General features: G+C 40.4%; 1 protein-coding gene across 10 annotated transcripts in view; it reads left to right on the forward strand.

The window, feature by feature from the left end:
* Positions 1-16,257, forward strand: part of Eph (Eph receptor tyrosine kinase) — a 97,582-nt gene extending 81,325 nt beyond the window's left edge. The window contains exons 4-16 of one of the 10 annotated variants that reach the window (XM_018451254.1): positions 3,992-4,277; positions 4,664-5,200; positions 5,532-5,692; positions 5,808-6,072; positions 6,195-6,383; positions 6,464-6,575; positions 6,731-6,801; positions 7,337-7,354; positions 7,970-8,035; positions 8,975-9,151; positions 9,252-9,721; positions 9,830-10,167; positions 15,526-16,257. In XM_018451254.1, coding sequence (XP_018306756.1) covers positions 3,992-4,277; positions 4,664-5,200; positions 5,532-5,692; positions 5,808-6,072; positions 6,195-6,383; positions 6,464-6,575; positions 6,731-6,801; positions 7,337-7,354; positions 7,970-8,035; positions 8,975-9,151; positions 9,252-9,721; positions 9,830-10,167; positions 15,526-15,790 — 2,955 coding nt within the window. In that variant the 3' untranslated portion in view covers positions 15,791-16,257. Of the gene's footprint in view, positions 1-3,991; positions 4,278-4,663; positions 5,201-5,531; positions 5,693-5,807; positions 6,073-6,194; positions 6,384-6,463; positions 6,576-6,730; positions 6,802-7,336; positions 7,355-7,969; positions 8,036-8,974; positions 9,152-9,251; positions 9,722-9,829; positions 10,168-11,882; positions 14,398-15,525 lie in introns of those variants that run through there. The other 9 variants (XM_018451251.1, XM_018451252.1, XM_018451255.1 and 6 more) reach the window with 9 other exon arrangements.
* Positions 16,258-16,355: the final 98 nt, after the last annotated feature.

The raw sequence follows: 16,355 nt of genomic DNA on the forward strand, positions 1-16,355 counted from the left end.
ATCTAATACCGAAATTGAAAGTATTAATTTCATTTAATATTAAATATTCGAAAAGAACAGTTTTAGTATCTAAAAATTTAACTAAATACAGATCTGATCAAGATAATGTTGGGTTATCAAAATAATTATGTAAGACGCTCAAGCTGATTGCTAGAATCTCAAAATTTTTTGCAGTATTGCTTATTATACTTGAGTTTCCTGCGTAATTATTTTGATCCAACAGAATTTTCAGATCAGTATCTCAACCTAAATTTTTAGACACTTCAGCAAAATCTTTCTATGTTCAGTTTGAAGCTCTCTAATAACGATCTTTTATTCCGCGTAATTTCATCATGAACGCAATTAGCGTTCGGTTCTCCCGAAGGTGTCGGCTAAGAGATGGTAAGAAGAACGGGGGAAAGTTCGATCGCGTCTGGATGCGATACGTGTCCGTCGCAAGAGCGGTAATGCACGTAGCTTGACGGAGGAGAGAGCCCTACGTGCCTGCCGATGCAACCTCACCCCAAGGGTGAGGGTTAACTCCCCCCGACACGAGAGAGCTCAATATATATTAAGATCCGCGAACCCCTCGGACTAAAAGTTCGTAACGTTCCCCTTCCTGCTCATGGAAGACTTCCTACGGACTCTCGCTAACCTCCCTATCCGACAGCTACGCTGTCGGAATTGCGATTATGGTGGCGATATTACTGGCGTAGGGGCAGTGCCCCATCCGCGAGGGTGGCAGTATTCTACGTCCACGTCTGTCTTTAGTTTTCCTCTTTTTCCGCTCATCTCACTAGTGCAAGCGCATTCTGAGCTTATTGACTTTACTTCTGAGCCATCGACTCCTATCTATTTATTTGCCACGGTTTGATCTGTGAGAAAGAAACCATGGGCGACGAACGGTACTTTTCCTTAGGATACCTAGTGAAAGCACCATAGGGTAGCTCTCAGGTAATTTTGGCTGTCCCAACCACATTAGTCTCAAAGTGTATCTTTTGTCAGCGTTGCTTTTTCTTCAGCAAATCATAAATATCTAACCAAATGTAAATGTAAAAAACCAGGACAAATGGCTAGTTATAGTTAATGAGACTTCGACCGGACAAGGGTATTTACTGATTTTAACAACAAAAAAATACTGTACACAAAATAGAGACCCAGGGATTTTATTTCCATGTGAGGATGCGTGTAAAAAATAACACAAATGGAATGTCAGGTTTCAATACAGTTTTGTGATTCATCATCCGTCGCTACCCTTAACAAGCATAAAAACTGAGGAAAACCACGTTGGTAGTTTGCACGTGCCACCTCTCGCTCCGTGCTTTCTCTGCCAATGCGGAAAATAGCGAGACACGTCTACCTACAAGACGGCGAGGCGAGGGCGCGCGATCGATACTCGACTACAAAGACGCTAACCACGGCATAGTTTTCATCGACATCGAACGGTCATCAGTCGATCGTACGATACGCAAATGTACAATCTACCGGTCATATTTAATGCAACTAGGTAACTATACGTTCTAGAAAAAAACTATCGTATATATGCTATTCTACTAATCCAAATGATATTTTCACATTAAACCATTACGTTATACCTTCAATCTTCACTCTGGAAAACTTGATAGTATACTAAAAAAAGAATATTCTACTTAAACTAACAAAAGAGTCCAATAAGAAATGACATTTTGGTGAGGACAAATAGAATTTCTGATTATGATAGCCATTTTGATTTAATCAGAGTATTTTTCTCAGTGTACAATTTACTACATAGCAGAAAACATTTTGTATTTGTGTTAGAAACAGTCCACTTAAATCCTTGTTAAAATTTTATGTTGAATTTTTAATATATCTGAGTGTTAATTTAAAATAATGTAATTGTGTTATTTGAATATTTTGTGTTAAATTGATATTCAACATGTCTTAGTGTTAACAATATAATTTATGAATACGTGAACAAATAACAAAAATATTTTAAAATATAAATTCCAAGATAAATGAATAAAATGTGTTAATTTAATATATTAAATGTTTATTTTAATGAAGAAATATGATTCCTTACAAATTGTATCAGTGTTACGTTCTTTGTGTTAACTTTTTACATAATATTTAATTTCGGACTTACTCGTCTTGCGTTAAATAAACATAAAAATTTGAGCGAACCGTTTAGGACATATGAAAGGTGTAACATTTAAGACAAATTTTCCAACTGAGTAAGCACATGAAAAATGACACGATCTATTATAATTTTTTTCTACATTACAAATCTTGCTTGTGACGTAAATCTTAACTAAGTAGCGATCTTCCATAAAGCTAGAACGAAAAAAATGTCTCCGTCTCGGAGCACACAGGGCTGACGGGAACCGATATCATGGGATTGCAATGAAATATAATGCAGTGGCTAATCGCCTTTTCTTCCAATTTCGATGAGTAATTTCACGGGACGGTCACGCCAGTGGGAAATCCGTCTCGCCGAAAAATCGACGCGGCGTATTAAAACGAGAACGGTTCTCAGTGCGATCCAATTAAATGCCGCGCGGCGTTAACGACACCGTGTCTCTTCGTCTTTTCCTCGCGGCTTGCAGCGAGGTTGAAAGCGACAGGCATAGACACAGCCACGGAGGGCTCTGCAAAAGGAAGGATGAATTTTACCGTCCTTAATGAAATTTCCCAGACGATAAAGAACCTCGGCGATGGCTTCGAAATAAATACGTGACGGTAATAGTGGTGCGTTTTCTCATTTCTGTAATAATCCCCAGGGAGAAACATTACAATATCGATTAACAGAAAAATAGAGAAAATAATGTAGAATACTTTAAAGCATAGCAAGTTTGAATTTTCATTCTCGATTCGTGTATAAAACGACAGTATCCATTAATCCAATTACATCTGTGATAGTATTCTATCGTAAAAGAGCGCACCGTATGCTTACTTTAAAAGCGGCACGAATCCAGTTTCGCAAACCCCGCTAAAAACTATTAATTGCGATCGGAGGCGTGCGAAGGGTACCGGATCGTAATTCGATGCGCGGACGACGGCGAATTGCGGGACTGCACCTCCGTGGTTCCCGGCTACTGGTACTCTCGGACCGCTGAAAAAGCTTTTTTTCGCCAGCAGCGCTTTAATGAAATTTTTTCGACCTCGTCATCGTCCCCGTAATAATCTCCCTTTTGCGACCGGGTAGCCGGCGCGGTCTGAATTTATTGCAGCCCGCCTGCCGGAAACACGTCCGTGAGGAAATCTTCTGGATAAGAGGCTCACGAGCTCTATCTCAGTCTACCATTTTTTGTCACTCCTTACCTGCCGAGTCTTTCCTGGTCCGAATATGAAATACGCGGGAACGGAGAGACGCGTAAAAAAAGACCGGCAAAGAGAGGAGAGTGGAAGGAGAGAGAGAGAGAAAGAGAGAGAGAGAGAGAGAGAGAGAGAGAGAGAGAGGGAGAGAGGGAGGGAGTAAGAGAGAACAAAGTAAAGAGAAAAGGAAGGAAGAAAGGGGGAGGGAGAGAGAGAGAGAGAGGGGTTCCGGTGACGGCGAGGATGACGACGATGGATCCTTCTTGCCCTGGTCGGAACTTTTTGCGGTCGCTCTTGGGACGAGCCCGAGAGCCAAGGGGGGCAATAAAACTAATGGTAACGCGCGCCGGTAATTCCTTGCGGTCTGTTTGTCGCAAGTCGACGACCTGGCCTCTCCGCCTCGTCATTTACCGAGGGAGGATTCTACGGCCAATGTCGGCCGACCGACGACAATGACGACGGCGGGTGATGCTTTCTCGCTTTCGTCGCGGTTGGTGGTAACACGTAGAATTGGGTTAGCATCGTGGATTTTAAGTGCCGGATGCCTTCCTGCATCGAAATGCGATCGCTTTCTCGATACCTTCGAAAGAGGGTTTCCGTTTTCGATCATTGTCCACGCTGGTCTCATTAACTTCAACTAAGAACTAGAATAGAAAAAAAAATGGGTTTCCCATAAAATATATATTAACGTAGTTCTCTTTCTTTTCAATCTGTTTTGCAGTGGGTAGAGGAGTCTTTTACAAACTTCGACAAAGGTATCAATTGGAGGAGTTACGTTGTTTGCGACGTAGCGTACACCAATGTGAACAACTGGCTGTGGACGCCGTTCATAGAGAGGGGTCCAGCGAATCGCATGTACATAGAAATCAATTTCACGACTCGCGACTGTTCGCTGTTCCCCGGGAACGCTCTCAGCTGTAAGGAGACTTTCAGTCTACTCTACTACGAGTTCGACGCCGCCACCAAGGAGCCACCCCCGTGGGAGCCAGATAGTTATAAACTTATTGGTAAGCGATGACAACACAAAGCATGACAATTAAAAGATTTACCTCGGAAATAGGATGATGATATTATTTCGAGAATAACAAATCTAATATAATTTGCAAAGAGATGAAGAGTACTTTTTAAAAAAAATTTTAAAACCCGCGTAATAAATTAAAATTTTACATAATTAATAGATAAATTAACTCTAATACAGATCAATTAAGCTTACTAAAATATTTGCTTCTTGTTTCTCGAAACTATTCCTGATGGAAGAATTAAAATTTATGTTGTCGGCGGAGGGTTACTAGATTTTTTTTCATGTAGCTGTTTTCGACTAAACTCTTAATATTTAGGACGGCTCTTAATATTTAGGACGGCTTTACATGCCGATTTTACGTATAACTTACAGGTCGTATAGCTGCGGGCGAGGGTAGGTTCAACACAAACACCGAGGTGGTGATAAACACCGAAGTGAAGTCGATTCCGGTGACGAAGAAGGGCGTTTACTTCGCCTTTCGTGACCAGGGCGCTTGCATATCGATCCTGGCCATCAAGGTGTACTATATCAGTTGTCCCGAGATTTCGGTGAACTTCGCACATTTTCCGGCCACACCAACCGGTCGCGAGGTTGCGCTTATCGAGCAAACGCGCGGCATTTGCGTTGAGAATGCCGTCAAAATCGCCCAGCCGACTTTCCTCTGCAAGGGAGATGGCAAATGGTATCTCCCGACGGGCGGATGCCATTGCAAACCTGGCTACCAAGCTGACACGGACAAGCAGGAGTGCAAGGAGTGTCCGATAGGCAAGTTCAAACATGAGGCGGGTTCTCATGCCTGCGAGCCATGCCCGGAGCACAGCAAAGCTTCCGATTATGGCTTCACGGAGTGTCGTTGCGATCCGGGCTATTTTCGGGCAGAAAAAGATCCTAAGAAAATGCCTTGCACACGTGAGTATTAAATTAAATTAACAATTTTTACAGAAAAAAAGCTCGTCTTTTGTCATTATCTTAAAATTTAGAAAGATAATCGTTCGAAATATAATTCCGAAAATTTAGGAGTTTCAAAGAACACCTGAAATATTAAATTAAGTTCCTTGAATGTTTTCATTAAAATATTAAATTCTATAATTTATACTTGCGTTATATTAATTGTTCGATGTAATATTTGTGAGTTGCAATGTACTATATTCAAAGAAAGAGTTTTGCGTACATGGAAGATGGAAAGAATTTGGAGGTCGGCGTTCCGCGAAAATCTTCAAGACTATATGCTTTTTTGCAGAACCACCTTCGGCGCCGCAAAACCTGACCGTCAACTTCGTCGATCAGTCCACGGTGATCCTTTCCTGGAATGCGCCGCATATGCAGGGTGGCAGGTCTGACACGACTTATAGAGTGGACTGCGATTCCTGCAGCATGGGCGTCAAATACATTCCTAATACCGTGAGTTTTCGTCAAAATCGTACATTATACCTACGCGAGTATATCGATTGCGCGATAATTGAATTATTCCTCGATCAAAAAATTGACGCGCGTGTTCGCTTCGATTTTGCAACAGGAGATCTTCAACGACACGAAGATCACGATAACCGGCCTGAACGCGGTTACTACTTATCGCTTCCAAGTGTTCGCCGAAAACGGCGTATCGTCGTTGGTCGGCAAATCGGAATACGTAGATATTACCGTTACAACAGAGGCGAGCGTGCCAAGTCTAGTGAGCAACGTCAGGATCACAAGTGTCAAGAGCTCAGAGCTCAGCATCAGTTGGGACGCGCCAGATATCGGAGCTGGCGGAGACAACGATCTCGTCGAGCGATATGAAGGTAAAGCTAAAAGTCATAATAACAATATGTTGCTACGCCATTGTACGGCCAAATCAATTCTAAATTGTCACTCGATCGCATTGTGGCGGCGGAGGGATTAATAATCTCGATATCTGGTACAGTGAGGTGTTACCCGCGCTACGACGACGCCACTAATGCAACCGTCATTCAAACGTCCGAGCTGTCTGCCACGTTCAAAGGTCTCAAGCCTTCCACGGATTACGCGATACAGGTTCGCGCTAAGACCACCCGCGGCTGGGGCGAGTACACGCCGGTGATATTTAAAAAGACACCCCACGCGATGGGTTTAGGTAAGCGCGTTCAGCGGCATTTAGATTCACATTTCGCAATCTCGTTCGTACCGCGCCTTTAACAGAAATGTTTCATGCAGACTACGTCGGCGAGGACGACAACATGCAAGTTAGGATAATCGCAGGGGCGATCGTTGCTGTGGTCGTACTTCTCGTGATTATTATCATCATGACCGTTTTAATTCTTAGAAGGTAATTGAATCATTTTCTATATTTGAAATATATATCTCAAATGTCGCGAACTGTCTACTAACGCACGAAAAATCACTTCTTTCCAATTGTTCTGCTCAATTCGACTGATATACGTTGATTAACTGATATACGTTGATTGACTGATTTCGTTGCAGCAGGGCCTCGGACGAGTGCAACAAGAAACAGCCGAGCGACTGCGACACCCTGGAGTATAGAAACGGCGAAGGTACGTTTGCATTTTGCTCGAAATTTCTCTTTTTAAAAATTTATTATCGCTATTACCCGCCCCGCCCCCATAACCCTGTCACTTTCATAGTTGTTTCACTATGCCCTCGTGTCTTGTGACTAACTTTGGAATCACTGGCCCCCCTTAGATCCAGCAAGTGTCAAAACTATACCCCGTATACAAACAGACCCACGATAATACGTTAAACACCCCCCTCAATACTGTATAGAGATTTTTTTGCGGATGAGAGTGAGAGAAAGAGAGATAGCTGAACAGTTAACACCATAGAGAAAATGAGCGAAGAGAAAGCAGTCGGGCTCTGAAATACGTCCGCGACAGGGACTTAAAGAGAAACGATCGCTTTCCAACCAAAATTCACACCGATCTGGCCCATTGCCTGAGTGCGATTATTCTAACCAAATTCTTTCGATTCTTTCTTTTCATGTGCGATTCCCCTAATCTATCGAACCTGCCTCCATGAAAAATCCATGAAAAAATCCAATGAAACAATGTACACAATCGCCTGCTACTACAGGACTAGTTGTGACCTACAGTAAGTCTTCTCCAAACACCTCAAGTTTTGTTTTTTAGGAACTCAATTTTGTGTAGATTATTTTTGCAACCCCTGTACATGCATTACACTCTCAATCTAAGTCAGACTTTACGCTTTTGCATATACACACATCACACACGCACCAATAAACACACATATACAACAATTATGCACGATACCTAATTTTCTTAGATACACATTATGCGTGTTCGCGTATGTGCGCATTGTGCTTGTGTATGTTCGTCACGTTGCATTGCTCACGTTTCAATTGCATGCGTATTTTCCAGTGTGTCGATGTTAATATCGTATGTGCTTTTTATATCTGGATTTGATTCGTGAAATATACCGGGAAGAACATAAAAGATAAAAAGAAAATACGCGGATACGCTTAAAGGAGTGCATTTTTAATTAGCGCGTTATGTGGATATTCTAATAGTTTTTACTTGGATTCGATTACATATCTTTATAATGGTCTCATCTGTGATCAAACAAAGATATTTCAGTACCATTTCTCGCTTTACGTCATTTAAAAAAAGAATTCACCATCGTACACTCGCCGCTTTTTTTTGTTTTGCTGTTTGTCAATTAGTGTGTTGGTTGTTGTGTTGTTCACAGTGCACTGCAAAATGGACAGTTCACCGATTGTGACAACCCATACCAACAACAAGAGCAAGTCCTCGCGTAAGTCCTTTGTTTCCCAAATTAATCTCCAAAATTTTCGTGACTGAAAGAAAAACAGAAACGCCGGACATGTCCGCACGATATATCAAAGGCATAACCGAACGCACCGACACTCGTACACTCACTCCGAGTTCTCCACAATTATTATATTTAGCTTTAGTTACGCTACACTCCGTGCTGTTCTTTCTTCACTGTCCTAGATATGCGATATGGATGAAAAGTTTGGAAGTAATAAAAGCATGCTGCAGCCCCGTGTTTCGCACGCAATTGCATCATGTTCTTGCATCCAATTTTTTGAATCTTATTTTTTATTTTTCTTCAAGCGATCGTGCTTCGCGATCGCCTTTCTTTTTACCACGATATATGCAATAAAATACTTGGATGTTCCGAGACGGCTCAAATAATAACTAAATTGGTGTGAACAAAGAAGATTGTAAAAACCGATGAAAGAAAGGCTGTTTGAATCGTCCGAAGCATCCGGGACGAGTGATGTAAAAAAATCTGGATTTTACGAATATATTGCAATAATCTTCAAAATAATTTAGCATGCAAAAATTGTGCATTTTGACATATGACTATGCGCGAATTTTTTCTAGCGTACATAGACACCGCCGTTTGACATTAAACACACCAGATTCTAAGCTAGATAAACACATACAAGTAAAAAAAAATGACTCTTTCACTAAAGTGGGACTGAAAAAGAGAAGAGACATATTTTAGAATCCACCTGCGTTTGGCTTTCTTGGTTGTGTCTTGTTTTTTGGAAATTTTAAACTCGCTGACGAGAGAGAATGTGTGAGTGTTACTTTTTTGCGGGATTTGACACGGTTGGCCGAGCGATAGAGCGAATGTTGGGACGCGCGGTCTAGAGTTCTGTCAAAATTTCGCACCACCGGCCCTCGTGTTAATATAATGAACTCTGTTTTCGTGACGTTGCAGTGACCACGCCGCTGTTCACACCTGCAGTGGGGGTCGCCGCGGCGGGCGCAGGCGGCGCAGGCGGTGCAGGTGCAAGGAGTTATGTGGATCCTCATACCTACGAGGACCCGAATCAGGCGGTACGCGAATTTGCCCGAGAGATTGACGCCGGATATATTACGATAGAAGCCATTATAGGTGCGATTTTGTACATTATTATATGGTATCACGAATGGCTATCAAATAAGATAATTTTAGTAATTTGATTATATTCTGGATGATTTTTTTGCGACCACAGGTGGCGGAGAGTTCGGCGATGTCTGCCGAGGGAAATTGAAATTGCCTCCCGACGGACGGACGGAAATAGATGTGGCCATAAAGACCTTGAAACCAGGCTCCGCAGACAAGGCCCGTAACGATTTCCTGACGGAGGCTTCGATAATGGGCCAATTCGAACATCCCAATGTAATATTCCTGCAAGGCGTAGTGACGAAGAGCAATCCGGTGATGATCATCACGGAGTTCATGGAGAACGGTAGCCTGGACACTTTCTTGCGCGCGAACGACGGCAAGTTCCAAGTGCTTCAGCTGGTGGGCATGCTGCGTGGCATCGCCAGCGGCATGCAGTACCTCGCGGAGATGAACTATGTGCATCGTGATCTCGCCGCGAGAAACGTATTAGTCAATGCAGCTCTGGTTTGCAAGATCGCCGACTTTGGACTCAGTAGAGAGATCGAGAGTGCCACAGAGGGAGCTTACACGACCAGGGTGAGCAGATTTAAGTTGCAGAATAAAAATTAATATAAGCCAATGACTTATAAGACTCGAATATATATTTATAATTTCTTGCTCGATTAATCTACCATTTATATTCAGGGCGGTAAAATTCCGGTACGGTGGACAGCACCGGAGGCGATAGCGTTCCGTAAATTCACGAGCGCCTCCGACGTTTGGAGTATGGGTATCGTATGTTGGGAGGTGATGTCGTACGGCGAGAGGCCGTACTGGAACTGGTCGAATCAAGATGTGATAAAATCGATCGAGAAAGGCTACAGGCTTCCAGCACCGATGGATTGTCCGGAGGCTATCTACCAGTTGATGCTCGATTGCTGGCAGAAGGAGCGCACCCATCGGCCGACCTTCTCCAATCTCACACAGACTTTGGACAAGCTCATACGAAGTCCGGACACACTGAGAAAAATCGCTCAGAACAGGTAAAAGCGCTCACTTGTCATTGTAATCGTCAAATACCGATACGTGATAGGAAACGATTTTTTAGGATATATTAATCATAAAAATAATATTAGGAAATTCATTTCATGAATGAAATGTTTAACAATGTAATTATTATCATACAACTTAAATCAAAGAAATATAACGGAATGTGTATAATCGGCATATAACGAATGAAATTTGCTTTAAGTGCTTCAAGCGCACGTTCGCAAATAGTTATCATTGTTTCATTGACATTATCTCGTTCTTTTTCTTTTCATTTATCTCCCATTGAGTCGCTCGTTCATTAATATCTTAATAAGAATCACGCCGCATGCTACGTGACTTATATGACTTATCGTGTCCATAAATTAATTTCTCTCGACAGCTAATCATTATTTTCATTCATTTGCCGAAACACTCACGCGTGGATCATGCTACATCCGTTTCACGCCACTTAGAATGGGATTTGACATTGTGGCTCATTGATGTATGACGTCCCGCACAAGCCTACAATCATATACACATATATAATATGCATATGTATTCAGAAGGAAGGCCAATGTCTGCGTACTCGTATTCGCGTCGTCGTGACACTTCGACCTGATTGGCATTACTGGAAGCAGGCTACACATACTGGACTACCTTATACGCATTTGCTTTTTATGTTCGTGCTTTTTCTGTTTTTTTTTTTTTTTTTTTTTTTTTTTTTTTTTTAATTTAAGTAGTTCTCAGTACTCTCTCGACATATCCCCTAGATAGCAGTCCTCAAAATTTTCTACTGCGTCTATGCCATTTTGACATTCATTTTTCGACACGTACGAGAAAGGAAGAGAGCAAAATAATTGTTAGATTTGCCTCAAAAGTTCGAATCTCTCTTCTTTCTCATTATAGTATACACTTTGCATATTTCGTCGCTATTTTAATATCGAAGGGTCACATTTTTAAATGGTACTGCTTTATGCTTTAAAATACATTTGGCCGAGCAAGGTTTCGAGAGTTAGCTAGCGGAAAAATTAATTTATGGACGAAAGTCTGCGTCGTCTGCGTACTTTTATCGTGTTTCGGGGACCTAGTCGAGACCATGCATTATGCGACGACTCCAACAGAGCTTTCGATTGCTTTTGCCGCTTATCATTTCTACACTTCTTGAGTCTATAGTTCGCATTTCAGTTATTCTTTACAAGATGCAACTACGTTTAACAGGGGGCTAATTTTGTATTTTGTGTTGCTTTTCTCTTTCACTGATTTCGATAAAATTGAGTTTTGCTGCAATCGAGTAGTGTATAAAATATATCTACGAGACAAAAATTCGTTTATATAGCAAGTTATCTAACTGTAATTTTGTGTTTCCTACAAGAAACTTGTAACTACAACGAAATGGGTAAGACTCCTCCCTCAGATTCTCCGAATATTCCGTTGGCATGAAAGAATACATTATATTATTTTATATTACATTATTATTTCATGTATCTTTTGTTCGCGACTTATCGGTTCGCGTTTTATCTGTATGCCAATGGGACGCAATATAAAATTCGCATTTGGAAATCTCGTTGGTTTCTCTCCTATTCCTTCGTTTCGCCTCTTTTTTCCCCCCTGGGCTAATTCTTTGTGCTTTTGGTTTTGTGGTGTCCTTTGGTACCTGACTACGAACTACTGCAACTGCAACGCAACTGCGACAACTATCGTCCACGACAACAACAACCATCGCCTACAGCGTGAGGCCGCCTGCACACAATCCGTACTATGTCACAAGCCATACAGTTGCCGCCCAGGCTGCGGCGGCGGCGGCGGCTGCGATGCCACCAGGCCCAGCCGCGAGCACGGCGAGCCCGTTCGTAGACATAGTCGGCCATCAGGCCCATCAACAAGCCCAGTCAGCGATTGCCGTTCCAGTAATGCCACCAGGAGCCGGCCGTAGCTTACACTATCACACACACGCAGCAACACACGCATTGCCACACCAACAATCACCGCTCACCTATCCCAACTGGGTTCCATTCTCTCATTTCGGCTGAGAATGGTTACATTTGAATTAAAACGAGCAAGAGCATCACCATCATCATTATCATCATCATCTCCGCCCGTCTTTCTAGCCATCAGAATTAACGCCTGGCATTTAAACCGGACGTAATCTCAAAAGACTGCATTCGATATCGTTATAATTCGCATTATCTTTTACGATCGCGCTAGTCGTAGAGAAATCATAGGCGCTCTTCCAGCAAAATAGTAAAAAAAAATAGTATAATCCAAGTCGTGTCAGACGGAATAGTAGATGTGACGAAAATAGAGATATAATACAACCGATTATACATTATCGGAGTGTGCTATAAACTGTATGTACAAGAGTAGTACCGTCGTAAAAGAATCTCTTCTCCAGTCTTTTTACTATGAATTATCGATAAATGCGAGGATGTAGCTATAGATATACATGTTAGACGATACAGAGAATTTCTCTATGTTGAACTAAGCAATAAACTTTACCATACAGAGTTAGAGCGTATATTATCGATTAAAATTGAAACGAGATATAAATTGAAAGTTTAAGAGTGTTTCCAAATTTTATGAAGGATAAATTCAATCATCGAATAGTAATATAGATTTAAACGCGAGCTTAGAGAATAAAAGGCAAATAAACGTGGTGTGCATGAAAAGCAATTAGAATCTTTAAAGTGTTCTCATAATTCTATATTAATCATCATAGCTGTTACTGATATACGCATAAAGAAAAAAAAGGAAAAAAAAACACATGCACGTACACACAAAATCACACGCATACATTTACAGAGGGTGTCCCAAAACTAACGCCACTTCTTTCGACTGCGAATTCTTTAATCAGTTTGGACTCGATAAAACAAAGTTTTCGATGGGGAAAAAAGTCGCCTATATGTAACAAATTGCTCAAAAGAACAGTCATAGTCTTATGACACCCCATACATCATACATTAAATCGATATAAATATTTATCGTGTAATTTATTAAAACTATCGATTTTATTTTAGCGAAAGATTTATTAACATATATGTACAGCACGCGTGCAACCGGTTGACCATTTTAGAATAGTATTTTTATACGTAATATATTAAATGAAAAACTATATAATTAACAATTAACGGTGTTAGATCATATTTCTGCATCCATGAATCATCAAGAAATATTGTAATCATAACATTAATTTCTAAACTATTTCTATAGAATAATGATGAAACAACGCCGTTCTAAGAGAAACGATTAATTTACGTAATTCATTGATTACAAAATTTGCTATTAGGCTATTTCTCTTTACTTTCAGTTATCTGAAAATATTACATTAAAAACTTGTCGCAGCATCTATAGGCCGGAGGTGAGGTATTTATCCAATGACAGGAATAAATAGGAATAAACGTGATTTTCCGAAATTTTTTCATAGTCGTGTTGAAATATCGATCACGCAAAATTCGTCTTTTTTTTTATTTTTAAGATTCAAAAATGCAGTTGTATAAAGCTTAAAATTATTCAAAGCTGTTTGTAAAAGATAAACGTGACAGTATTCGGCACATGCGCGAACGATAAAAAAGAGATAAAATTCGAAAAAAGAGATAAAATTCAAAGCCAAATAGATTGAAACTAGCGTGCAGATAGAAACACACACCTAGTATGACCTCCATCGCACTAACAAATGCTAACAATTGTCAGAATCAGAGAAAGGGGTGGTCCACCCTCACCCCCACCCGCCTCATCGGAATCTTCCAACGTGCATTTGAGAAACAGGTAAAGAAAAAAAGAAAAGAGAATCAAAAACGGCATTCCCACACACTGAATCCTATTTGTGGATGAGAAAAAAAGAAAGAAAGAAAGAAGCGCAGAAGAACAGAAGCTCAATCGTTTCTGTTTCGTCCAGTGCCCTAGATAACACAGAATTCGCCCTTTAACATTTCAACGATTTGATTATGCTGACTGTGCTTTCACGTTCTCTCTGCTTCTTTGACACAGTAATGAAATATCGCCGTCACGTAGACAGCCGTCTCCACGCTTGGTAAACCTCTTAGTTTGTGTTGCACTGCTTGCCTTCATACGCACTGTAATCCGTTCACGTGTACATGTATCTAAACTGTAAACTATGTATCATTAACACGTTACATATGATACATTTCTCGTCAACAATGCTATTGTTAGCAGTTTGCGTTATCATCCTCATTATTGTCATCACATCACCATTGTGTCGTCATCGTTTTAGTATTTGTATTACTTTTTTTGCGATATTTATTTTATTATCATTATTATTGACATATTAATATTACTAATATTGCATTAGTATGATACTCATTTTTAATAATAATGTATTGACATATTAATATTAATATTTGGATATTTTTAATATTAGTAATGTTATGTTTATTACGATAATTATTTTTTCTAATTTTTATTTTTTTAGTATGATTATTATTGAGCCGAAGAAAGATTGGATGTATGTATCGAGGTATTTAAGTTTCGTAGCGCCTGTACATAACGTTGTACAAAAAAGTGAACCAAACTTATGAATTAATCGTATATATACATCGATTATGTTTATTTTCCAAAATGTATAATTCGTAATTTATAATTTATACAAAGCCGATCAAATATTATCCATATGTATATTCATAAAAAAAACTATTTAGGAGTAAACTGTATATATTTAAATAATCAATTTATATATATTAGTTAAGGTCCGTTTTATATATCTATCCTTAAAAACTTATCAAATAAATTATATATCAATTGAATTGTCATTTTAGATTTTTTCGCAGATATATTCTAGAATTTAAATTGATGAACTTTTATTGATTTATTCTTTCTATCCCAATAATCGACATGACAATAATTTTACATACTTAAGATGCCTTTTTGCAATTTATAAATACGTATCTAAATATGTATATGTCTCCTTTCTTCATGTACATAAAGTCAGGAAGCAATACGATTACGTTTTACAGCCAATAATATTACATACTGATAGTATAATTTACATAGAAGTAAAACGTAATTTCGATCAATTTAAGAATATATCATTAATAATGAAACAACACATAGTATTTTGTAACCCGATATCCTATGAAATAACGAAGATATTAGTAACTTCAACGACGAAAGACAATGATCTTCTTTATTTCATTTTTAGCTTCTTTGTCATTAACTTGTGGCGTAGTCAATAGTAAATGAACAAAGCATCCAAAACATACATTTGAATTATGCGAATGTGAATGTACTTGGATAGCAAAAGAATTAAAAAAAAATCCTGAAATCTCGTGTACCTACCCTTAAATTCTTCGTATTCCTCCCCTGTGAACGTTATTCATTTGCGCATAAAGAGATATTTCTTATCTTGTTGTTTTTGACAGGGGCACAAATCCACTGGCGCCAGACGCGGTGGACCTAACGCAATTGAATTCTGTCAGCGAGTGGCTGGCTTCCATCAAAATGTCACGATACGCAGAGAGCTTTGAGCGGGCGGGCGTGACGACGTTGGAGGCAGCAGCGCGCGTCACCGTCCAGGAGCTCACGGCCCTCGGCATAACGCTCGTAGGACATCAGAAGAAGATCATGAACAGCGTGACGGCATTGCGAGCGCAAATGTCCGCCACTTCGCAGGGTTTCCTCGTGTAACCATGACCGCGACCTCAAATCCCGCGAACGGATCGTACGTAGAAATCGGCTGATTGGCACGGAACATCGCTATCCCTATGGATCTCACGAATTCGAGGCGCCCCGACGCGTCGCCTCCGCAAGAAGCGAGACGACGACCCACCCATGTATCATCTAGGACTCGTGATTACCTAGTCAGAGCGACGATGTCCTCGAGAGAATATCTCTTTGCGCGCAAATAGATCCGTTGAACTAATTGGAGGTTGATTCGAGGCAAAGCCTTTCATGATACCTTCGAAGCGATACGCGAACATTGTCTCATTTTAACCGAGAGATTCAAAGCGTTCGTGCTGCAGACATTCCACGTTAGCGAGAGTCGAAAGGAAATCCATTCTTCGCATTTACGACTCCTCTCAAAGAGAGGGAGTACGAGGACCACGCATTTGCCATCTCGCATATAAAGTGCAACGACTTTTACTGAACGTGTAGAAGGATACACCTATTGCGAAACTTCCGCGATTTATAAGTGTCAAAGAAATCTAACGCCTTACGGGAACGGATTATTCACGAAGCTCGTTTCAGGATA

The sequence above is a fragment of the Mycetomoellerius zeteki genome, unplaced genomic scaffold (assembly GCF_001594055.1).
Source record: "Mycetomoellerius zeteki isolate Tzet28-1 unplaced genomic scaffold, Tzet1.0 scaffold31, whole genome shotgun sequence".
NCBI lineage: Eukaryota > Metazoa > Arthropoda > Insecta > Hymenoptera > Formicidae > Mycetomoellerius > Mycetomoellerius zeteki.